The 24,342-nt window shown below is 36.4% G+C and overlaps 1 protein-coding gene across 2 annotated transcripts; it reads right to left on the reverse strand.

Annotated features, from left to right (window-relative positions):
* Positions 1-16: 16 nt before the first annotated feature.
* LOC107037594 (protein windpipe) lies at positions 17-23,904 on the reverse strand. Of its 2 annotated transcripts, XM_015256216.1 has the most exons (3): positions 23,551-23,904; positions 9,704-9,760; positions 17-3,699 (listed from the first exon to the last, which is right to left on the reverse strand). In XM_015256216.1, exon 3 carries the CDS (start codon positions 3,672-3,674, stop codon positions 1,551-1,553), a length of 2,124 nt encoding a protein of 707 aa, XP_015111702.1. In that variant the 5' UTR covers positions 3,675-3,699; positions 9,704-9,760; positions 23,551-23,904; the 3' UTR covers positions 17-1,550. The 2 variants fall into 2 exon arrangements, with proteins under 2 accessions (XP_015111702.1, XP_015111703.1); XM_015256217.1 differs by lacking the exons at positions 9,704-9,760; positions 23,551-23,904 and adding an exon at positions 5,034-5,117.
* Between the last annotated feature and the right edge of the window lie 438 nt (positions 23,905-24,342).

Consider the following 24,342-nt stretch of genomic DNA (forward strand, 5'->3'; position numbering starts at 1 on the left):
AACAGAAGGCCACCGTTTCCTCGAAATTTTTAAACAAATTTCCTGCTCAAAGTTAATAATATTTTTCGAACCCAACGCACATTGATCTTCATCGTCACCTCCTGGATATTGATGTGCTTCAATTTGTAGAAATATCGACAACTTTCGGCAAGGAATTTGTTCAAAAATTTGAAAACTGTTCAGCGTTCTGTCACCCCTTGAGAAAGTGTAGGTATTCCCCTCCGATTTTGATGAAACTTATGTATGTTGTAGAGGACTCAAAACTAAAGGACACGTTTTTTTGGATAATACGCGGTTCCAAGGAAGGAAACTATCCTTGATTCTTCAATTCCACATATAAGAATGCTGTTCTTGCACGTGTTCATTACGGTAATAACCCACTTGTGAAAAATGATGGAAATTGCAAGTGATAGTTGTTGAAATTTTGGGGGTGAAAACCCCCTGCAAATTTTATTTTTCTGATAAAAAAAAATATGGCTGACAATTTTATGAAATCCATTATTCGAAAGGGCATGAAAGTATACGGAAGACCTTTCTTGGAATTTTTCCGGAATCAAAGTTATGAAATCAGTTTTTTTTTCTAAGATTCGATGATTCCAAACGAGATTTGTTAACTATTAACGAATGCTAGAGTTGATTATGACCAACTGAATATTCGTTAATAGTTACCGAATGGTGCACTTGAAAGGTGAAAGTCGAATTGAACAAGGCGAGCGCATTCAAATATGCATTTGTTAACTATTAACAAATATAGTTGAACGCATCATGTCAAAAAATGCAATGTGGCTGATATAATATCACTTTGACGTTGATCCTACAGGTTTTGTGCGTCCGCGAAAGCGGGGTAAAGGTTCCATGAGACGATACATGATTAAATCTCTTGATTATATCTGTTGATTACACACCGCAGCAAGCGATGATGTATTCAAACAATGCAAAATATTCATGCGCACGTCACCCATACCCAAAGATAGCTAATCAGTTCAGCAATCATGCATTATTGACAATCGAATATTTCGAATATTTCTGTAATCCTGTTGACTTAGATCCGCACAGTTCCTGATAGCAAATCTGAAAGAGTTTTTTTCTGAACCCGAGGCGTCGTTTCGACTCACGCATCGAACCCTTCCTCTCAATGTTTTTCCCCAACTAGCTGCCTTATTATCACTTCGAATTCCCCTCCCTTTTCAACGGAATTCACCCACAGACTAATCTCCCAACTCCAAAAACTTGTCGAACTCCTTAAACACGACGTCATTGTAAAAAAGTCAAGAAATCTAACAACTTCAATAATCAAATAAACCACTAGAAATACTATCTAACCTAAAACTGTCCTCCGTGAGCTGGAGCGTCCTAAGAATTTGCTTCCAGTTCCAAAAATAGTGAACCAATTCGTCCGCTCGATGAATTCATCGAGAAATCTTTAAAGAATTAATGACTTCGTTCTGTCACCTCTTTCCCTGACTCCCCTAAACCCTCAGCTCATCAAAAAAAAACTTGAAAAAATGTCTTTCAATTGATCACAAAACTCATAGCCTCTTCACACCTCCTCAGGGCGTCTTGACTAGGTTTTCACCAGCTCTAGTCCTAGTGATGAGTAACGGTGTCTTGGGTACACTATCAGGATTATCCTGCATAGTGATCTTGACCCTCTGAGCGGCAGGACTCGAAGGCGACGGGTTACTGAGTCGATGATTGGAAACAGATCCTAAGGAAGGGGATTCCCCGACCGAACACATCGAGTCCCTATCATTCTTCCCATTCACAAGATGATCGCCATGAACCGGAGTTATCGGACCATCTCCTACGTCTTCAGTACTCGGGACCTTTCCATTAGTTCCTAATTTTTCAGCTTCAGCGGGAGAAAATGATTTCCTCGGCGGTTTGACTGGATCTGCAGAGGATTCAGGAACGGAACCAACGAATTTGGCAGTTGGTTCTTCGTCGGATCTTATTTCTTCAGGAATTGCACTCGTGACTAGCGGCATTGCCTCAGGTTTACTTCCATTCGAAGAGATTTTCGGTTGAACTGAGTTTGTAGCTTCTAGCAACGACATCCTGAGGTCCTTCAACTCAGTGCCATTCTCCACGTCATTGCCATCATGTCCTCTGGAATTCCTCTTCCTGGCTTTCCTACAGAAGTCACCTTTGTACGCCGCAACACCGATCAGAGCTGCTAGAACTCCCAGAAGAACTCCCAGAACAACGTAGGAGCCCATTCCCTTCTTGGTTTCAGTCGTTGCTGAAGCTCCTGCGGTCTGAGTTCCTCCAATCACCACCGAGGGCTCCTCTGGAGATTCTACAGGCTTCGACTCCTGCTGAACCTTTTCGTTCATCGCTTCATTAGGTTTCTTCTCTCCTTCTACCGGATTCAATGAGTTCGGGAGAATGGGCTCTTCGATCTCTGGTTTACTTCCGCCTGGAACTACCATGAACCCTTCCTCCTCTGGCCGCGAATCCTCCGTTGACGGGGTGGATGGAGCTGCTGTCGTTGATTCTGATGCCCCCCAGGAGAACAGCCCGAAGAAACCGTTAAAAAGCCCGGGAGGTGTCGTCGTTGTCGTCGGGTTTGGGGTGACGTTTTTGATGGACTCAGGAGTTTCCTCTTCCGGAACTTCAGGTGTGATGTTGTCCCAAGTTATCGGTGGGATCAGAAGACCTGGAGAACCAAGACCTGAACCGTCATCTTCATCGTCTCCTGATCCTTCAGAGAGAACATTTGGACTTTTCCAGGGGTCTGAATCATTTGCCGCGGTTGTTGTTGGTGCTGTGGGTGAAGGAATGGTCGAGGGATGCTTCTCCTCTTCTGTGAAGAAGAGTCCTTCATCCTTCGCAGATGATGTGGAAGGAGCTACTGTCAGGGCAGCTTCTATGGCGTTTGGAGTGGTCTCTTCGGGCTCCTGAGGTGTCACAGGTTCCGGGAGAAAAGAGGTGTCACTTTCCTCGGGGATGTCGCTGTCCTCGAGGTGATCGAAGGCGTCACCTGAGCCGGACTCTCCGGATCCTTCTGGAGGGGTTTCAGGCTGGTCGTTTTGCATCCCTGCATCTTGATCCTGATGTTCGAACTTGCAGATGACCTCCGTCTCAGGTTCAGATAGGAAGACTCCCTTCAGCGTTCCTGGGCCTGCGCAGACCGCCTTCTTCGAGATGATCACCCTTTGAAAGATCAAAGCATCTCGGATTTTCAGGGTTTTACAGTCGCAATTCAGTTTGTTGGAAGAAATTTCTAGCAACTTTAGGTCTTTTAGGTCAACCGTGTCCACTGGAATTCGAAGTAAGGAGTTACTGCGAAGGTTCAGGACACCCAGGTGGGTCGGACCCTCGAAGGTTCCGCGCCCCAGGTGGGTTAAACGATTGTGTGAGAGGTCCAGGCTGAGCAGGTTTCGAAGTTTTGAGAAAGTTCCCGGCTCGATCCGACGGAGCTTTCCATGGGAAAGATCCAGGTGTTGCAGGGTTGTGATGTTCCCGAAGATTGACGCAGAGAGGTGTTTACCGACGGAGGTAACCTTCAGACTTTTGAGCTGATCGGTATTGATGAACTTGATGTCATCGAGGTAGCGGCACTGGGCAAGTGTGTCGTTGTGCTGCAGGGTGCAGAGGCCTGATGTTGGCGCTGGTGTCGTCAGGAGGAGCAGGAGCCCCAGGGCGAAGAGGATTGGCGGCATCTTCAGCATTTTGGCGGGTTTCGTTTCAACCGATCTGTAAGTGTGAAAAAATTTATGAGAAATTGACGGATGAATGGTCATTTTTTGTGTAGTAGAAAATGAATGTCGCGAGGAATACACGGCGGTATTGACCCGCGACCTTCAATATTATAGGTATATGCACTTTGGCTCAATATCGTAGAATTTTGATCTTTTCACACTTTTCAAAGCAGTTCAGTGGGCGTAAAACGGTGGTTTTCCACACGACGTGCGTAAAGTGAATTTCGACTGCCTAAAGCGAAACTTTACCCACGCTCTTGAACTTTAACTTTAAAAACAACCACCTTACCCCTATTATCAATCAGAACAGTGAACTCGGCAGGTATCACAAAAAATAGGATGTGTTACACGTGCGAACGTAAACTTCCAATTTTTCGCGCTAGTAACGCAATAAAAGTGTAGTATATTATGTTTATAGAGCGTGAAGTTCCACTTGTTCTCACGAACGTGTAAAATATCCCATTTTTTATCACTTGTGTATAAAATAAAATTTTAAATTCCACTTTTCACACATTGCAATGAAAAATAGGGTTCTACACTCGTGCGAAAAATGTTCTTTGACACTTGGGAGGGCAGCGCCACACACCTCCCATGGGTCAACAAGCACTTTTATGCACTCGTATCGAAATATACTATTTTTGATACCTGCCGAGTTCACTGTTCGGAACGGTAGCGCGAGCAAAATTGTTATTTCGGTGTACGAGTGTCAAACTTTACACACTTGAAATACACTTTACGCACGCTGCGCGGAAAAAATCGCTTTACGCACACTAAATCATTTCAAAAAGTGCACTTTTCAGACAGGTATCACAAAAATGCACTTTCAATTAATCCTCATTTTTCAAATTACATCAAGAAAAATCACATTGACAGAACAAAAATTTTAAAGATGTTTCTATTCAGACTATCATCCAATAGTATATTCCAATACGAGTGCGTAAAAATGATTTTCACCCGTGGGAGGTGTGTAGCGCTACCTTCCCGGGGGTCAGAAAACACTTTTCCCACGAGTGTCGAACCATATTTTTCATAACAATGTGTGGAAAGCGGAATTTTGCGCATGCGTGCGTAAAATTTCCCTTTACGCACAAGTGATGAAAAGACGTTCAAACGAATGCTCCATTAGGACGTATAAATTCGATGTTTCCGCATTAGCACAATTTCCATTCTTCCACAGTAATATAACAAATCAATCATTCACTTCCTCGTATTTCACTATATCATCATTTTTCCGTTCACATCAAGAGAAATATTGACAGCGAAAACAAACTTCAGAGATTTTCCTATTCGGATAGATTACTATTCACACAGTATTTTGTTTTTTCTCACACTGATTGACGTTGCTGGCTAACGGACGATTCAACTCGGACGAAATACAATTACATAAGGTGACCGAAACTGATAAGGCGGTATGGGTGTATTGTCGGGTATTTTAAACCCTCTTACCCGTTACTAGCGGCGAGTTGTAGTGAACTTCGTCAGATACGGCATTCATGGAGTATTAAATCAGAGATAAAGTGTGGATATTTATCGCGACGCCATGATGATAAGAATGATAGCGTTCATCGGGTCTCAACTAGGCTGAGGTAACTTTCATTCTTTGCTCTGTTAGAAAATATTGTGATCAATGGGAAGTATTATGATCAATACAAATCACCAATTATTGAGAGTTATGATGCATGTTATCAGCATTTGTAGTTAATTGAATGCATAATTGTATTACTATTGGGTTGGAAAGTGTACGCCCCTGGCGCAGCAGGATTTTTTGGTTTTACAACATTCCTAAACATCGGTATCGTTTTCTTTCCTCGGAAATATATTCTAGACGAGGTGGATTGTTTCTCAATTCGGCCACCAATTTTTTTCAAGGTCTCCAAAAAATTTGAAAAAAATCAGTGGTTTAGTAGTCATTAGAAGTACTCTCTGTGAATTTTTTTAGATTTTTCTAAACATCCGTGATCGAGGTAAGTGGATCTGAAGGAATTTCGAATAATTATAGATATCAGGAGAAGTTGACGTCAGAGAAACGGCAGTTTAAAATGAAAAAATGTAGGTTTGAACCTGAATTTTGTCAATAATTTGTTTTATTACAGCAAAAAAGGCGTGTAGAGTGTTTAAACTTTATTAATAGTTTTAAAATTCCGATATTTTTATTTTTCATTTAAAAAATTGAGGTAATATGATGATTCGAATTCAGTATTTATAATATTAATGAAAGTGGAAATGGGATGGACGTAACTTCGAAGAAAAAAAATCTTTTTGGGTAATTTTTGACTTTGTCATCAATACTGACATTTTGAGACACATGAAATTAGGATTCCCTCCACTAATCCATTTCAAACAGTAAAATAGGCAGAAATTTTCTGGGCAATTTTTCCTCAACATTTCTCTTCGTGCAGTGGCATTGAATGACGAACGAAAGGATGAATCAAACCGCTGGAATCAATGACGCACTGGGACTTTTAGACCGCGGGGAAACCGTCCAAAGGCTTTGTCTACCATTATTCACCATTAATTTGCATAGCCCCCGAGATACCTCGATGACGTCAAAAGATCCTTAAAGAATGCTTTCAAAATGAGGAGGGAATTTTGGCGAATGGATATCGACCAAAGTTTAACCCCTCACGGCGCCCATATTGCGCGGTATGTTTACTCGAATTCGCTGTTCGATACGCGATAATTTCTTCGCGTAGCCCGGGCGAAGGGTAGAGCTACTTTAAATCCCAGAATGTTTGCGGTTCACCACTATCGTTGCGCATTATATCATGAATGTATTACATATCGAAATATTGGAACAGCATCACAAAAAAATTACGAAAACAATAAATATTATACTTGAAGATTGACGATTCGTCCACGCGATTTGAGTGAGTTCATTTGCGACAAAATCATACTTGAGTGCAAGAATATTTTAAAGCATGAGACCTTTCTCGGGCCACGTGAGTTGAGGTGTCTGAACAATTGAACTGAACAATTGAAGAACAATTATTTGTCTCAAGAAAATATGTTTCAGACATTAGAAATTTTTTTTCTCAGTGTAAGTAACAATACTCAGAAACCTGAGGATACATGAACGAAAAAATTTAATAGAAAAACCTATCGAAGTCGTTAGAAAATTCTATTGAATTTCTATTGAAATGTTCAAAAGAAAATATTCACTAGAAAAAGTCAATAGAATTCAATCTTTCTATATAACTTACTCTATTGAGATAATTTCTATAGAATTTCCTCGGCCCAAAGTTTTTTCGTTTGATTTTCATGATGAGAAGAAAAGAAAAATAGAATGAAAAAAACTTGAGTCGAAAATTTGAGTCGAGCAAATTCTATAGAAAATATATGAAAAGAATAAGTTATATAGAAAAATCGAATTCTGTTAACTTTTTCTATTGAACATGTCAATAGAATCAGTCAAAAACTAATAGAAAGTTGAATAGAAAATCAATAGGATTTTCCAACGGATTCGATAGGTTTTTCTATTAAATTTTTTCGTGCGTGTATGAGGGGTGAATGGATATTTCAAATATTTACAGACATAGTAACACTTATAAATTATAAAATTCCCCGCTTTTTCACAGATTTTTTTCTCTCATAACCTTCCACGGCTCACACTGCACCGATCGGCTCACTTTGAATTACAATAAAAATCGTTTTTTCCGTCTTCAGAGAAACATGTGACTATAATTATCGTCATTCAACATGGCTTCTAGCAGATCATGAGCCTCGATGACACGTATTTTTTCTAATTGTTCTCCACTCGTATCATTGTTCCACTATTTCTGTATGCAAAATCCTTCTGTTCGGCGCATTGCTGAGGTAAAAGAGAATATATCCGATTACGCATGTCGTGGACAAGCAAGCAAACCGCGTGTTATACACCACTGAAAGTCGAAAGTGGTTTGGCCTCCCAGGCCTCGTCCTCATCATGCCGCCAAACAGTCACGCAATATTATTTATTTACTCGGATGAATGTGATAAAGGACGGTTTTCGGACGAAGTTCGTCATTCAGTTAGTACCACTCAACAAATTTGAAAAAAAATTGGGGGAGGTTAGGGTAAAATGGACACTTTTGACTTTTTTAAAATATTAGTGACGGGTTGAAATGCTGATGAAATTTAATAATTTTTTTTCAATACAAAAAATAGTTCCTTCCCTTTGTGATGAGCTTAAACTGAGCTCTACGGATACATTTGTTTCTGAGTTGTGAATAATTTTAAAAAAGGCTAGTGTCCATTTTACACTACCCTCCCCTAAGAATAGAAAATGTGGAATTTGGCTCAACAATAATTTCTGAGTTGATTTCTCAGTTTATGATCTTTTCCTTCGAGAAATACACGGGAAAAAAATATACTTGAACTGAGTATAAAATATTTTTGAATCAAGTATATTTTATAGTTTATTGTATAGTTTATTGTTTATTTTATATTTTTCATCACGCTGTGACGAAAAGTGAATTTCCGCCACATTGTGATGAAAAATATTGTTCGTAACTCGTGAAAAAATGTTTTTTGCACTCGTTACGAAATATACTATTTTGTTAGTGATGTTACGTTCAGCGAGTGCCGAACTGTGCCATTTTTCGTGTACTAGTAAACGAAAAGTCTTTTCATTCACAAGTTTGGACTTTTCGTTTACTAGTAAACGAAAAGGCACTTTTCGAAAATTAGTAGTCAATATCATGAAATTGTTCATAGAATTCCAATTTCCGTCCGAGAGTCTATTTCTGAAAATTGATAAATTTTAAAAACTTCTCTTCTCAACATATCGTTCGTTAAACAATACAAACTAGTATATGTTTTATAGATATTTGTCAAGGAAAATTTTAGTCAATGCTCAATTGCCCTCATTTGCATTAAATTTTTCGATTGATTTTTAGAATATTTTTTTAAAATAAACTCCGGTGTTTTCTACTTTGAGGTTTCCGTCTTGTAAAGGTAATAAGATAACCAGTAATTGAGAGAATTCCGACCATTTGCTTATCCTCCCATTAAGAAATAATCTTGAAGTCAACAAAATTTTGATGATTACTTCCATACAAATTTCTCTAGAAATAATCAGTGACTTTCTAGACATTAGGAACTATCGCTTTTGGAATTTAGAAAATTTTTCCTTAAAACTAGTGTTTTTCTTCTATGTACTTCTGTCCTTGAAATTTCAGTGAAACTAAAATGTGATAAAGATATCCAAAAAGTGGACCGGAATTTTCAGCCAAAAATTTTTAAAAGCGTGATATTTTCTTTTAAGGCGTAGTCTCGAGTTACAGGGAACTCTCGTTATAGTCGCACTCTCCCTGTCCGTTTTTTATCGGCTAGAGTGCAGGGTGCACCTAATCTCCAGTGACATAATCCTAAATCTTGGGAATTTTGTCCCTAAGTAATTCTGATTCATATCGATAATCCCTGAAAGGAATTTCGAAAAAATAGAGATCAATTCCGAAAAATGGCGGATATACTATCCCGAAAAACTATAACTTTAAAAAAAAAATTTATCATTAGGTATTCTTCCAACTGATTTACTGCACTGAGAGAAATTTTCTAGAAAAATTTATGTGCTAGCATCATATACAGTCACAATGTGCACGCTTGAAAAAAAGACTGTGTAGCACTAGAAAAATTCGTGCGACATCAGAAAAACCTTTTACACACGGAGAAAATTTTTCTAGAAAAATTCAAGTACGAGTACTGGAAAAAATTACAATCCACCGGCTATGAAAAATTCTAGTGCTGTTAAGGTAAAATTTCTTGGTATTTCTGGTAAAATTTCTGGGAAATTTTCACAGAAATACAGGGAAAAATTCACGTTTTCCCCAATAAAATTTCTAATGCCGGCACTGGAATTTTTTCCTGGCCGTCACTTTGCGCCTCTTTTCCTGTGCTAGCACTAGAATTTTTCTCAAAAATTTCTCTCCGTGCAATATTCATTCAGCACCAACGACGTGGAAGACATTAAAAACCAAAGTTCCATTTCGCCCCATTCTCTCCTACCGAAGTAAGAAACTTACTTTTTTTTAATTCGATGCGATGACCTCGGTGGAGCTGTGATGCGGCTTCGACGACATCTGCAACAGATTATAATGCAAATGTGTCATTTCAATGTCCAGTTTGTATCACCAACAGAATAAAAACGAATCACAAGAAAAAACATGATGTTTTTCATCACCGACAGGTTTGTAAACCCGCAGAGTTCTGTTGCAGAAAAAAAAAAGATAAAAACGAAAAAGAGAAACCGAGAAACATCGAGGATTAAGAAAATACCCACAATCTCTCACGTGTGGGTTTTTTTTATCGCCAAGAACTTTATGGGAAACGAGAGAACTAACGGTAAACTCCACCTTGTGATCCAGTTAATGCACAGTTGAACCTATCAGAGACGTCTCGAGTCCACGACAATTACGCCATTATCATTATCTCGGATATAATCCGAGGACTTTGTTAACCTGGCGCCTCCCATTACGTTTAATCCTCCTATCGTGAGTGATAAGAATCGCTCCGATATTTTCATAACAATTTTCCCGGCGGAAAAATCGCCCGAGGTACTAAATTTAATTTAACGATGTTTAATTACAACGTTTGAACATTTTCATTCAATTATATTGATTGAGGTTGAGTAGACACTAGCAATTATGAAAAAAATGACTCGCATTGTTCACATTGTTCGCCCGATTCCTGGAATCACTTGACAGAGTAATTTTCACCCAAAAAATAATATCTTTTTTTAAGATTTCAGAGATTTTAGATAATAACTTTCAAGGATGATGACGAAGATTAAATATTTTTCACTTCAGTTATTCTAAAAAGTTCCCCTCTCTCGTGCTCTTCCGTGAATATTTATTTTGGAAGGGGGAGAGAATATTTTTGTAACCGACGAAGCAAACATTCATGTTCATCCTCCGAAATGTTACTCGTGTCAATTGAAAAGTTGACTTCTATGCTATCATTTTCTGCTATACCAACTCTCAATTTTTACTAGGTTCAACAGTAATTTTGTCACACTGAGAAAAACGCCTTTTTTTGAGAAGTACGTCTTTACTTATATCAAGAAACTCGTGGCTTGAAATCTTTCAAGAAGAAAATATCTTGCACTGAGAAAAAAAAGATGTAAAAAAGAGAAAAAAAGAACTTTCGTCAAGAAATTTTGTCTTGCCCCAAAGGCGAAAACAATTTTTTGGTGACAAGAAAGCGATTTCTCAAACCAAGGAAAATTGAAAAAGAAATTCTGGCTATTCGATTCAGTGTACTTTAAAACATTACCTTCTGTTTTTTTTTCTATTTTTAGAGTCTTCTAGTAGGTGAATTATAAATTTCAACATAAATCCCATAAGAGCCCGCGTATAAGGAAAAATTTGTTTATTTATTACTGGCGACACTATTGCGATTAATTTTTTTTAGCCTCAAAGAAGTTAGTTTTGTATGTTCTGCTGTCACCCGAAAAAATTATAGAATTTTCCTCGAAAGTGAAAAAATAAGATTTGCTGAAACTGGCTAAGCACCCTTAATCATAAGTTTGTAATGTCTTCGAGAATACCGCAGACATCGCGGGTACAGATTCCCGCGAGTGATAAGAATATGCAAAACGCGTCAGAAAAGGGGAAATTCTGATGTTGGATTTTGGCCGAAGATAGGGGTCACTCACGTATGATCTCATTCAGCATACGCTGGGGACTCGTCCGCTGCGAGTTGTCAGTTTTCTCTGTATGTTGTTTGGTATTACGTGTAATCGGTAAAGAGGTCATGACGACTACAATGCACTACTGCAACACTTCATTCACTGCACGTGAGGTTTTTTGTTCAACGAATTTCAACATGTTACAGCTGGGGGAATGATGTTTTTGCGTACGCGGAATCAAATTGGACGGAAGGAGTATCGGAGCGGAAAACAGAGGCACACAGGAAAACTCAGTTTTGATTTTCAGGGATATGTCACTGATTTTGAGGAATCTATCACCAATTATTGCCCCCATCAAAAAATGTATTAAGAAATATATAATATGGGCCAATTCCATATATTTTTCTAATTTATAAAGAATATATAAAAAAATATATTAAACATATATTTTCTATATTTTTAATAATAATGAAAAATAACAGCAATAATTACGATTATTATTAATAACAGTTATTATTATTTTGATTTTATACAAATTATTAAATTATTTTATATATATATATATTTTTTATATTTTTTTTTATATAAATTGTGCCAATTAAAGATATTTTTTCAATATATTTTACAAAATATAAATTTTTCTGTGGGGGTGGTGATAGATTATTAGAGATTTTTATCACTGGCATTTGCACGGAGAAAAAAGTTGGAGAGAAATTACCGGACAAGTCAAGATATATTGGCGTTTTTCTATTTTTTTGGCTGAAAGTTGCTTTGACGTTCCATTACATGAGTGAAGGATGTAGTAAAGTTATAAAATTTAGTTAGGACTAGTTAGCATAATCGAGTTGCATTCCGCTGTGAAATTTCAATTTATCAATTCAATACTTTTAGTTGTGTAACAATAAAATAGAGCAGTTGATGTAAATAACGCTTTTCGAAATTTTACCATGCCGAGGTTGGTAGAAAAAAATTGATCTCCATCACAAAAAAATTCGTGCACATATGTGAAGGATTACGCAATATTAGGAAATTATTACAGTCATAGGACAATCTTTGATGGCATAAATGGTAAATTTCACAGCTTCGGCGCCAAATTACCCTCACGTTTAGTAAATTAACCCTAAAAAAATTACTCTTACAGTATTAGATACCAGAGGCTACTACAAGCACATGCGTTAGAAGCACAGTTTAACAATCAATTTGAGAGATATTCTCGTAAAGATCTTTTTCCCCACATTCTCACCCCCCTCAGACGACATTACGCTATATCGATTTGCTCCATAAATCATTCAGCAGCACCTGCATTATTTCTTTGAAGCATTCAGAGTAAAAAACTAAAATGGCAACATTGAGACTCACGTCGATGTTTCACTTCAGGGACTCGGTGCTTCATATATATTTAGCTGTTTTACTTATTCAACTCTTCAAATAATTTTACAAACATCAGTGATAAAAACGTTTGGAGGAGGTCAGCAGGTTGGGAATGAAGTTAAAAAATTCTACAGAATTTCATTATTTATTTCTCATAGGAATTACCAATTATTCTGGTTAAAACTACATCCGCCAAGCGCAACAGTATTTTTTATTAACAGTACAGCTCTTGACCTCAATTTTTTAAATCTTGTTGAATTTTCATATTACAATAAATGATTTACTCTGTTGCTCATCACAAAATTGTCGAGCTTTTATTGCAAATTTAACAAATGGTTGTCGAATGAAATTAAAAAATCGTTTCGGAAATTTAATTAATTAGTTGGTAAATTTCATCAACTAGTTGTTGAAATTCCTCTCAAACTTCGCTTGAAAAAATACAAATAAACTTTACTTGAGAAATAAAAAAATTTCGGTATTGTCTAGTGGTTAGGATATCTCCGTCTCAAATTAATAGGCATTATCACTTAGTTCTTGTAATTCACCAAATAATTTTCTTCGTGTAACATTTCCTCTCAAACTTCGCTTCAGAAAATAAAAGTAAACTTCACTTGAGAAATCAAATTTTTTCGGTATTGTCTAGCGGTTAGGATATCTCCTTCCCAGATTAACTGTTATTTCACTTTCCATTTATCAATGAAACCCCTCGACTCAGATCAACTAGTTGACACAAGCGTCAAACAATTTGCTCAAGAAATTTGCAAATCCGCCGTTGATGTAATATCTGTGAAGCGGGTTTCAAAGATCGCTCATTGAAACACAGTGAATGCGTACCGTCTTTCAACGAACAAACGGTTCATGCGGTGCTGAGCAACACGGAGAGATGAAATAAATATATGCGTTGGGTCAAGGGGCATCTGCCCCCCTCCCCTAGCCCCCGTGGGACATCGCCATCGAGAGTATATCACGACCCTGACGGCCAATTCCTATGGATGAAATATTCTCCGCTACTTGAGGCCAGACAACGTCAACGTCCTTCGAATATCGGTGAGACGTTTATTATAATCCACTCTTTGTTTTTTTAAACCGAGACGAGAGATTCGTCGACTGCTACTGATAATTATTAGATAACTCGAGGCTTGAGACATTGCAACAAATATTTTTCAATTCCTTTCGCTTAATTTATTCGCGATTCGATTGATTTCTACAAATTAATTCATTTTTCCTGTCAGGCCTTTAGGATTTTTCAATTCCATCAATTTATGTTGATAATAAGAGATAATGATTGAGACCAATAATTGTTAATAGTAATTAAGATCAATAATTGTTGATAATAAATTAATATTAACAATTATTGATCTCAATCATTATCTCTTATTATCAATAATAATTAATTGTTAATATTAATTTATTATTAACAATTATTAAATGCATGAATAATTCAAATTATTTACATGATTCTTTCGGTGTAAAAGCGATAAAAAAAATTATGACTAGTAATTCAACTCATTAGGCATTCAAAGAGGAACATAATATTTTTTATTTCCTTTGAAACGGGAAGTGTGGGAGAAAAACTGATTGGTTCTCCCTGTCGTTATTTTCTTATACTACTTGTCAATAATATCCATAGAATCAATAACATTATTTTAGCTAAATTTATTCGTAATTCGATTGATTTCTACAAATTAATTCATTTTTCTTGTCGGGTCTTCAGAATTTTTTCAATTCCATCAATTTGTGTCGATAGTAAGAGATGATGATTGACATTATTAATTTATTATTAATAATTATTTAATACATGAATACTTCAAATTATTTACATGATTCTTTCGGTGTGAAAGCGACAAACAAAATTATGGCTAGTAATTCAACTCATTAAGCATTCAAAGAGGAAAATAATATTTTTTATTTCCTTTGAAACGGGAAGTGTGGGAGAAAAACTGATTGGTTCTCCCTGTCGTTATTTTCTTATACTACTTGTCAATAATATTCATTGAATCAATAACATTATTTTAGCTAAATTTATTCGTAATTCGATTGATTTCTACAAATTAATTCATTTTTCTTGTCGGGTCTTCAGAATTTTTTCAATTCCATCAATTTGTGTTGATAATAAGTAATCAACACTACTAATTTATTATTAACAATCATCGAATGTCTGAATAATTCAAATTATTTACATCATTCTTTCGGTGTAAAAGCGATAAAAAAAACTCATTAGGCATTTAAGGAGGGAAATAATATTTTTCATTTTCTTCGAAACGGGAAGTGTGGGAGGAAAACTCATTGGTTCTCCCTATTGTTATTGTCTTTTTTCTCCTTGTCAATAACATTTTTTTCACTAAATTTATTCGCAATTTGATTGATTTCTGCAAATTGATTTATTTTTCCTGTCAAGTCTCAAGACATTTTTCAATTCCATCAATTTGTATTGATAATACGAGATAGTAATTAATGTGCAATTAACAATTATTGAATGCTTGAATAATTCAGATTATTTACATAATTCTTTCGGTGTGAAAGCGATAAAAAAATTATGACTAGTAATTCCGCTCATTAAGCATTTGTAGAGGAAAATCATATTTTTTATTTCCCTTCGAACGGGAAGAGTGGGAGAAAAACTCATTGATTCTCACTGTCGTTATTTTCTGTTTCTACTTGACAATAACATTCATTGAGATGGAAAGACCCCGATGACTAACCGCTGTGGCAATAATTATTTCAAATAATTGTTTTCACTGAGTTCAAAGTTCTGAGCATGTACTATCGAGCCGGATGTGACGTTTTTTCGACCGGGTGGGAATAAATATGCCTGACGCTGAGGAAGAAACGAATGTTTGAAGATGCGCTGCACGATTCATACGAATGAGTCGTCGAGCGTAATTTTGAAATTGAAAAAATAATGATGAAGTGCAGACTTCCGTTATCGAAACTAGACAATCTTGACGTGATGGGATTTCTTCTGCACGCGGTGTTTCCGTGAAAAAATTAGTCGGTTTATTCTTATCTGATGGAGTGTGTCGGCAGCTAAAGAAAGTCTTTCATCGAAAATCAATCACAAATTTGCCATAACACCGAGAGAGCGAAATATTCACCGTTGGCGTGGTTTATACCATTTTATGCAACATAAATAACCGAATCATAATTGTCCAAATCATTTAGGTCAGAGGAAAATAGAATAATTCTACTTCCTTAATATTGCTTTTACTGAGGTTTTCTCCGAACAAAGTTGATTAGAATTGATAGCTAGAATTATGAGATTATCTCACATTTTTGACGTTAACGATAAGAGAATCTGAATGCAATATAGTGAAAATGATGATGGATTTTTCACTTTGAACAAATAATATTAATATCAAAATACAAAATTTCTGATATGAATAAAAAGAAGCTGTGACTCAATATTCCAAATGCAGTTTTAATTTTTAATTTGGTGGTGAAAAAACGAGATGACAATAATCTAAGCACGGAATTATATTGATGAGATGAACAACAGATTAATTGAATTACCGTGGGTACTAACTAAAAATTGATAACATTGTGGCCACGCACTTTTACCAGAGTATCAACAAACATTGAATTCCAGAAATTCACACTCTAAAGTGTGTTCTAGAAGGAATTGAATTGTAATTATGATTAAAATCTTATTCAGTGAGCAAAGGAATTACAACGTGAGCAAATGATTTATCGCAATATGAAAATGTAACAACTGATAAATTGCGACATGATTCTCATCGGTCGTAATTACATTGAATTGTAATTATGATTAAAATCTTCTTCAGTCATCAATTATTAGTCACCATCGTTCATCACAATCGTTCGAAACCCTATTACACATTTTTTCTCTTATCAGATGACTTCATTCACATTTGGATTATATTTTATTTTCTGAAAGATAAAATCGATAAAAAATTGCAGAGGTGAGATAAAGTTGAAAAACAAAATGAGTCGATTATAAATGATAGCTCGATTCCCTGCAAGTGACGGCAAGAATAATTGCGAGATTCAAAGAAAGAAACCGATAACACCAGGTTGACCTCACAAACAACAAAAAATATTGCATAAGAATCCCGCCCCTTTCTCCATGAAAATGCCTCGCCAAAAATTTAATTCACTGTTATTCGCTTGCAAATTGAACGTGAAGAGCTCCGGAATCTATCTCATTATCTCCGACCTTGGAGTTCCCCTGACCTTTTGATCAAGCAACCCGCATCCTTCTATCCCTGAATTTTCCTGAAAAAATCCCAATTGTTGTTTGCGGATGTAAACGGAGTTATCATTGATTCCGCTGATTATATTTTTCTCTCCTATTGTTTGCGATAGTCAACACTCACGTGATCTTATTTACACAATCGTTTCAGGTTTGTAGTATTTGATATCTGGGGAGATGCGCTTTGCCGGTTTGAAAATTATTAACAAATTCGTTCCATAAACTGGAGATAATGATTATTTTTTAACATTTGCTTTTGTTCTTTTATTGTACAAAACAAATTGGAAAATTAGAATGCATTCCCTTTTAAATAAAAACTATGACTTCCCTCGAGAGATATTGAGTTGCAGAATAAGTATGACATGATAGCACACACGAAAAGTTTTATAGAAAAACCTTGTGAATGCGCTAGAAAATTCCGTTGGATTTCCATTGAACTTTCGCAGTTTTTCTCCGCGTTTTTTTTTCTCAATAGACATAAAGTAAAATTGAAAAAAAAATGAAACAAAATTCATTAGCAAAGTGGTAAAACGATTTAAGAACGGTTTTTCATATATATCTTCAAATCTATGGGAGATAGCAAAATTTTTGTGAAAATCTTTTTTGTAGCTCTCAGTGTGCTCTACAGAAAAGGTAATTACAAAAATTTTGCTATCTGCCTTAGATTCCGAGATATTCCCTGAAAACTGACGAATGGTAAAAATCGATTTGAATCGTTTTACCACTTCGCTACTGAATTTCAATTGATCAATTTCCCACACTCGTCAAAGTCAGAATCCATGGAAAAAATTACCAATGATGGATAGTTTTTTTGTTTTTTTAATCTATTTTTTCTCGTTCGATTCAACGACTCAACTGAATTTTATCCATTAGACTTTAAATTTTAGAAAACGACGCTAATCCTACTGATGCCTTCTGATAATTCCATCTCCGTCATTCAATATGTAATCCGAATCCTCTCCAACAAGACAGAGCCAAAGCTTCCTGAAAATAATTCCCAACTCGACGACAAGCGCGAGCATTGAACAGGAGATGAGAGGCAAAAAGGATTTATAATGCCAGTCCCCAGCTCTTCCGATTAGCCTGTTACGTAATTCCACGTCGTACGGCCAGTCGAAGACCGCCCGTGTACTCGTCACGTTTACACGTCGTTGAGGACACGCTCTTCTCTTTTATACCGAGGCAAATTGTACGGTGCGCGCGCACTACTATACCGAGTGGTTGGATAGGCGAAATAAAAGAGGAAAGAAAAAAAAACATTATGGAGATGAGAAGTGCGAGAAACTTGGCACACATATTACGTCGGCCTCTAATCACTTGAGCGCTCGGTTTGGACGGTCTTATCATTGGAAATTGTCAAGTGGCTGGATCGAAGTGATTGTTTCTCTGGTTGAAAAGAGAAAATAAATCATTTCCGTTCTCGGAATTATTGCTCCGGATGAATATTCATCTATTCAACGAAGTAATAATTCAGAATAGATCGGAGGGGCGTATCTATTGACAGTTTCTCAGATGAACCAATCAAGGATAGAGTAATCACACATGAAGTTATATAAACACGTAAACTAGTAACAATCAGCTTTTTCTTATTTTACAAAAGAGGGGGAAGAGGATTCATTTTATCAAGAGAATTTTATTTGAACCAACTATCATTTGGTTGTTAAATTTCAAATGAACATGATTTCGTGAATACCAGTTATCTCTTCTTGAGATACATTTGATTGGGAGGAATCGAACTTCTCTAGAATTGAAGTTCCTTTTATTTGTCGCAACAATGAGAGCAGTTGATTTCTTTCTATCCGAAAGTTTGCCAACTCCAGAAATTCGTTGGTTTACTGAAAAATCAAAATTATTCTCATGACTAAATACGTTATTATCTCAATCAAACACGATCATACGTTGTTCCAAGTAAATTATAATTGAAGTGAGCATTTCGTATGTCGAATCAGGATGAATATTGTTACGCGGAAAAAGGTTTGAGATTGTAGTGAGATGTCGTTGAGTTGAAAGAAGTTTATATTTCTTGACTAAAAAAAATCGCATTAGTTTACAATAACAGAATCACAGATTACGGCAATTCAACACAAACTTGGATATCACAAATTTCGTTGAATGTGATGTACGGAAAGCTCAATTTAAACATCGGCTTCATTCGAGAAAACAACATTCAATTCATTCCTCAACGTAATCATCTCCTAGGTACGAATTTTTGATCAATTCATGAAAATAGAAAATTTCTCGACTGGAGATTATATTAGGTTAAAAAAAATAGAACTTTTCCACTTTTGTGGCGAATGCATGTGACTTGACCCCAAGGACTGTTTTATTTGATTCAAGTAAATGTATCTCAAGGAGAAATAATTTATATTAATCGTAAGATCTTATTTATTTGAAATTGGTTCAAGTATATAATACTTGTTCCAAGAACGAAACATCTCAATAAAAATAATGTGTTCTATCAGTGGTGCTGACCGTAAGATTTGGTCAAACGGACCTGTTCGTGCATTAAATGAACGTGAATACCATTCAACTGATGAAAAATTTACTCCAGGCAAACGTACATTTTAAACAACTGATTGTTATATCATTATATCAGTATGACTTGTTATTGAGTTAATCAATTTTTCGAATGCAATAAACAAATATTTGACTGCATTGACAAAAAATGGTTTTGCCATTAGTTATCTAACAGTTAATATTGTTCATATAAATTGACAGTTCAGATAGAGTTTTATTTTTAGAGTTTATTGAGAGCTTAATTAATACAGTTTTATTATTTATCAATAGAGTTTTATTCAAAGCTTTTTCTTAGAATTTTTCCCATTTAATATGACACCGCACTGATAGACTGACTCATTTACTCCAAACGAGATTCGTCTTCAACCAAATCCATTTGTTAACAACAACTAATCCTTTCTATCAGTGCGATTAGATATGAATTTTATCAAATTTTTCTCACAGAGTTTAGTTGAAAAATTCGCGTTCTCCGAATGGAATTGTTTTCGAAAATACAACCACTTCAAATCATCGCATCGAATCACTGGAGTAAATCATCAAATGGAGCGATGTACTATCAATAAAACAGAATGAAAAAAAAATGAAGTGATGGCTCTCCAAACGTTCCGCGCACAGAGTCATTAAGAGAGCTGTCAATAAACTGGATGGAAAGTTCCAATTAAATCTCGAAAAATCAACGAGGATAGATAAATGTATAACGAACTTATTGATTAAAAGCCTCATCCCAATAAAACCTTTCACCATTACCGCCCATAAACAACCTGTAAATATGTAATTACTCTTATAAGGCTTCAACCCATTAAAACGATAAATCAATTCGATACGCATAAATTGAATGACATCAACTGGTTTTCCTACGTTTGACAGACATGGAAATGCATGTTAAGATCGCAATCTGAATAATCGTCATCGGTGGAATACAGTGAAAACCCACCGGCGGCAACGATCCGCGAAGCCAACTGTGTATTTTCACCTTTTAATGTTTCGACGAATACAAGAACCGTCTGGATTATTCCGTTATTCTTCTTTATACTTTTATAGAATACCGTTACCGATTTCCAACAAAATCGTACCATACTCATTACCGGCGATCTTTTTTTTTATCTGTTACTTTCTAAGTCATCGATGATGCAATGTGGTCCAGAAAATTTGAGTGAGAGTTGATTAATAGAAAAAAATTCAATTTCTTTGCTCCAGTTAGAGGAATTTTTTTCTCAAGTCAGATCACATTTATTTCATTTGGTGATTAAAATTCTTCAGTTTTTAGGGAAGTGTCTGGAATTTCTAGGGATCCGTCTCCAATTTTCAGAGGAAAAATGGAAAAAACAAAACGGGACGCTTCTATTTTTTTTTAATTGTTCAATGAGACAAATGAGTCCAGTGTTTTTTTCGATGCAACGTCGTTTAACAGATCACTTAAGTAGGAAAACAATTTTTCGAGTGAAAAAAAAGGAACTTCTATCTGAGACAATCTCCAATCGTCGTTATGTACAATATTCTAAACTTTCCGGGAATGAGAAAATTTCTTGCCTCATGCAAATATTTCATCTCGCAGTTGTGAATTTTTGCAAGTTCACTATAACTCGATTTTTTGTACACTTGAAAATTTTTGGGCTGTAAGTTTCCGATACACTTTCAGGGAATTTTTATCACATTTTAGTTTCACTAAAACTTCAAGGAATTTCTTCATTGATAATTCAGAATCTCATGGGATAATCAATGAGCAACGCAAATGTAAGTTTAATTATTCCCTGAAACTTAACAGCAATCAGGAGAATTTCAGTAAATATAATCTTAATTTTTCAATTAATTGGAAATTCAGCGTTACTTAACACTAAATATTTATTTTTTCTTAGAAAATTCTAATAAGTTGAGGAATTCTTGTCGTAATTCTGCTTAAAAATGTGGAATTTGCTCTGAAATCGGAGATTTTATAATTTTTTTCCCTCTAAATCGCATTCAATATTTCCCTTCTGAAAATTACTAGTCGACTGTCTATGAAATTTTAAGAACAAGGGCTGATTGATAATAAATCGAGGGAAATAATTAAGAGTCCCTCCCGTCTTACCTCACGAGGATCAAAGTTCGTAATGGTCCTGATTATTTTGGCATTTATTAATTAATTATTATCAATAATACTCGAGTAAGAATTGAGCTAACTTAACCAAAAGGCTTCTATTCTTATGAACTTACGTTTAGAATTTTTTTAGATTTTAATCTTTGAAATCTGAGTTATATTCGTACTTTAAATTCGGAAGCCCTCATCAGGTCAAAAAATCGTCCAAAAGGTCCTCACAAGCTAATTATCATTTAGAAAACAATGCTATTATCATTTGTAATAAACAAAAGAATTCCGTGCCTCGAAAGAAATTCTATCAAGTTCAAACGTAAGGTCAACTTATTCCCAGCGAATCTCTTTCTATTTCCATTTCTTCAAAAATAGATTTCCCAAAATAATTGTTCTTTCGAAAAATACAAACCAAAATGTTGTCAAAAGATCAATTTCTACGACAGTCTATTGACACCAGGGATAGCCATATCCATTAATTATAATTGCTGTTAAGGGGAGACTACCGTGAGTTTTAAAAGTCGTGGATTATTGGAGTGAGACTTTTCATACGTTGAAGATCGATTATATAGATCTGAAAATTACGAGTCAAACCTCCCGGAGCGACACCCCGGAACTGCTGTAAAAACAATCATTTCCGGTTACAAAATGAGAATCAAAGGGATTCCTCCGGCCTCCAGTGCATCCCCAGACAAATGAAAAGCTCAAGTATTACGTGTCAGCCCCGCTCGCATTTCCCTCTAAAAATAGTCGTAAAAAAAAGCGAGTGCTCCCACAGTCCACCGGATCCGTTTCCCCCGGCATTCCAATTTTACCCACGTTCAGCCTCAAAACCAAACAAAAGTGAAAAACCCATTAGAATCAAAATCCAATAAATAACCGACTGAAACAGATATACCGAGTACAAAAATTTTTATGTCAACGCGGCGTGGGAATTCCCGTTGGTAGAACGAGTCATTGCTCGTTTCTCCTGCGGTATCAAAAGGAGCGAAACCAAAAGGGGAAAAAGAGAATAAAAAAATGAATATGAAAAAAAAGTGAAAAGGTGGAGCTGAAGACGTCCGCCTCATTCTCGCCTCGACACACCTCGAGTCATCTCCGATATAGCCAATATATAATATTACGAGACGAGATCAGTCGCGCGACAAAAAAATAGAAAACAGAAATAGAATAAAAATCACTGGAATGCATTTGCCACATCTCATCTCCAATTGCAGAACTATGGCGACAGAAAAAGAAAATGGAAAATATTTTTTTTCACTCATTTTCTCGTAATTACACCAATCACACGATTATTTCAGTGCCATTGAGTAATTCGAGTGTGTAAAAACCGCAGGATTAGAATTATGAGAAAACCAACGGGGGAGAACGGAAGCCCCAAATGGGAATGACTGCCTAGGGGGGAGGGAGGGGGGTAGATACTGAGGCCTTGACCCGTGCGGTACATCTTCGGGCGTCATTACACTCCATTGGACAAACCTCTTCGCAATTATAACGTTGGGGGGGGAACAGTGAAAGTCAAAATGTATCGGTGGCTCGTTTTATTTCTTGCGGGAAGGAATATTCAACTTATCGAGAAGAAATTCATTCATGATTTTTTTGGAATTCATTGTTAAAAATTGTGAAATGAAATTTCAAGGAATTTTGTGATTAAAAACTCATCATTTCATGGAAAATTCGGGGAAACTAAATTTCAGTTCAATTATTCCGGGAAACGTAATGAAAACTCTGGAAAATTCCTGGAATTCCGAGAATTTCAAAAGAATTCCCTGAAAACTCATTGACTTATTCCCCTTAAATCAAAGTTAAGCGCTTTCTCCGGAAAATTCAGCCAAATTTTTTCAACAGTTAATTAACAGTCAATTAATTGCAGATAATTATTTGTCAAAAGGCAACAGGTAATATAGCAACCTAAATCGGCAGGCGATTTCGCGAATTCCTTACAGAATAATAAATCCACTAATTCAATAAATTAACAAAGCGATTTTTTCGAAATATTTATTCCCCTCATCATCATTCCGTTCCGGAGACGCTGAGAATCATTCAAATAATTTAATTGAAAAGGAAATGCCCTTACCGCCGGGAAAATCCAAAAAATCCAACTGATTCACTCGACGAATAGTCAACCGAAAATAAACTCCGAACAACAGCAAAAATTGAGTGTTTTCCACAAATTCGGTTTATAGACTTCCTCACAGTTTATTTAATTTCTATTTAAAACTTTGGACCCTCAACATAACGTCTGGCTTCTGGTAATGCATTTATTTATTCTCGTTCACTTGGATTTTTGAACCGGAAGGCGCGATACAAATCGATCGTAAGCGAGAGAAACGATACAATCTATCGTTGATCGTGGTCGAGTGAGAACTGCGGAGTGAGTATACGACTCTCTTGAATCCGGCCACCGTGTTTGCTGTATACGTGTGCTGCCTGCCAGTGGCAGCGATCACTCTGTCTCTTGCTTTCACGTTCGCCAGGACCCCCACAATCGGTACACGAAAAACCCTCACTCCGCTGCCACTTGTTTTCCTCTCTCTCTCTCGCTCTCTCGCCGTCTCATTCTCTCTTTTTTCCGATCTTTTCCCACTTGCGCTTACGATTTCTACGAGTGTGTGGGGATCCTCGGGCTAAGCCGCTTGACACTGACACGCGGTGCCTCTGGAGAAGAGCCGACGGAAGGTGTGTAATCGGTCTTGGGACGCGTGAAGAAACGCCAGAAATACGGGGGAGAAACGAGATGCATGGGTGTTAGAAAAAAAGGGCAGGTACATGGGAAATCGTGATGGTACGCAGTCGTTTTACCCGAGGATTTCTCGGAATGAAGAATTAATGGGCTGATTTTGTGTGGGAGATTGTGAGCAATCGTTCA

The sequence above is a fragment of the Diachasma alloeum genome, unplaced genomic scaffold (assembly GCF_001412515.2).
Source record: "Diachasma alloeum isolate Michigan unplaced genomic scaffold, Dall2.0 Dall_scaffold_00256, whole genome shotgun sequence".
In the NCBI taxonomy this organism is placed as follows: domain Eukaryota; kingdom Metazoa; phylum Arthropoda; class Insecta; order Hymenoptera; family Braconidae; genus Diachasma; species Diachasma alloeum.

Excerpts from the sequence above, each read along its gene's own strand:
- LOC107037594 (XM_015256216.1), bottom strand. The coding sequence starts at position 3,674 with ATGCTGAAGATGCCGCCAATCCTCTTCGCCCTGGGGCTCCTGCTCCTC.